The sequence below is a fragment of the Saprolegnia parasitica genome, assembly GCF_000151545.1.
Source record: "Saprolegnia parasitica CBS 223.65 unplaced genomic scaffold supercont2.937, whole genome shotgun sequence".
In the NCBI taxonomy this organism is placed as follows: domain Eukaryota; phylum Oomycota; class Saprolegniomycetes; order Saprolegniales; family Saprolegniaceae; genus Saprolegnia; species Saprolegnia parasitica.
In genome coordinates this window covers 1-1519 of record NW_012157331.1, presented here as the reverse complement: position 1 = coordinate 1519, position 1519 = coordinate 1, and the positions used below count along the sequence as shown (strand labels likewise).

The window sequence follows — 1519 nt, the reverse complement described above, 5'->3', positions numbered from 1 at the left end:
ACGACGATCGCGTGACTACAAGTGTAGAAGACGAAAACCTCGGCATGCCACCGTGGTTCTTTGCTTTATAACGTTTACAGAGTGCTTTGTATCTTCAATCAAGCACTGCGCGCGTTGTACGACTGCATCGGCAACGTAGCGTGGACTGCTCTGCTCTCCATAGTGTCTTCTATCATAGTGCCAAGTATGGGCGATTTCATTTCAAACATAATGTTGTCAACCAAGTGGCATCGGCGTCCTGGACTGGTGCCTCTAAGATGACACTACGTTCTTAGTTTTGTGTGCTGCATCTTGGATCGCGTCTCGCTACTGCTGGACGCCTCGGACGGCGACGCGACCTCGCACTCCGTGCTCTCCACAGCGCTCTCTGCCAACGTACCATGTCTCGGTCATTTCAGTTTCAAGCGCAAAGTACTCGTTCTGGCGACCTGGTGATGGATGCATTGTGTGGCTTGGGCGGAGAGAAATGAATGAAAAAGTGCACAATTATATATTGGCATTGCAAGTTACACGCACAGCACGTCCAGCACCGCCGAGTCTTGCCAGTTGCCGGCCGCGACCTCGGCGGCTGTCGTATTAGAGCGCAGCTGGGCGCGCGCAAACGCGCGGAGGTTGCGCATAGAGGTCGCAAAGAACTTGGTGTCGTCGTGGTACTGCTGTTGCGCCGCCTTGGCCATGCGCTCGCGCTCGCCGCCCGACAGTCGTAGCACGTGGTTGACGGCGTTGCAGAGATCGCCCGGTGAGTAGTCGGCTTGGAGACCGCTAACATCGCGGAGTCCGTGCTCGCCTTCCGAGCGGCCGCCCATAATCTGGTGCGGGTGGTGATGCACGACCGTCTTGGCATAAACGCCGCTTTCGGGCACAACGATGAGCTCGTTCATTGGTGGCGCATCCGTCGTGATAATGACGCCGCCGGCCGCGCGCGCTTGGTTGATGTAGTGACCGTAGCCCTCCCATCGGCTCGCACAGAGGAAGAAAGACGTCTCGGCGAGTCGCTTCCCAAACGTCTCTTCGCTGATTGCGCTGTGCTGAAAGTTGATGTTCTTGGCGGCTGCGATTTGCTCGGCGTACTTTTCACCATAACCCATATCGTATAGACTTTGACTCATTGAGAGGTCGAGCGGCGGCAGATCCGGTCGTGCCAGCCAGCACTCGATGACCTGGTCCGTGCCCTTGCTGACGCTCCCGCCGGCCGAGTGCGTGAACCGAACGTTGTTGCGGTAGTCTTTGGGCTTGATGGCGCCGGGACCGAGCTTGCGGGCAATGTGGCCCGCAATGTCGGCGGTAGTGTGCCGCGTATAGAAGACGGCGGCACCATTCGGATTGCCCTCTTGCTCGTACCACTTGGTCACGCGGCGGTAGCAGTCGCGCGACTTGCAGATGACGACGCTAAGCGCTCCAGTACTGCTGCGCTTTGAGCTCGCCCATCTCAATGTTGGGCATGAGGTAGATGGGCTTGTGCTTTGGCCACTCCCACGGCGGCCAGTAGTGGTTGAAGAAGATGACCGGCGTCCGCGGG

At 57.9% G+C, this 1519-nt stretch overlaps 1 protein-coding gene across 1 annotated transcript; it reads right to left on the bottom strand.

Annotated features, from left to right (window-relative positions):
- Positions 1-506: 506 nt before the first annotated feature.
- On the bottom strand, positions 507-1412 carry SPRG_18042 (hypothetical protein; the record flags this gene model as incomplete). The annotated part of the gene is made up of 1 exon (XM_012357470.1): positions 507-1412. A coding segment is annotated over one exon (906 nt), but the record flags the coding sequence as incomplete, so codon positions are not given.
- Positions 1413-1519: the final 107 nt, after the last annotated feature.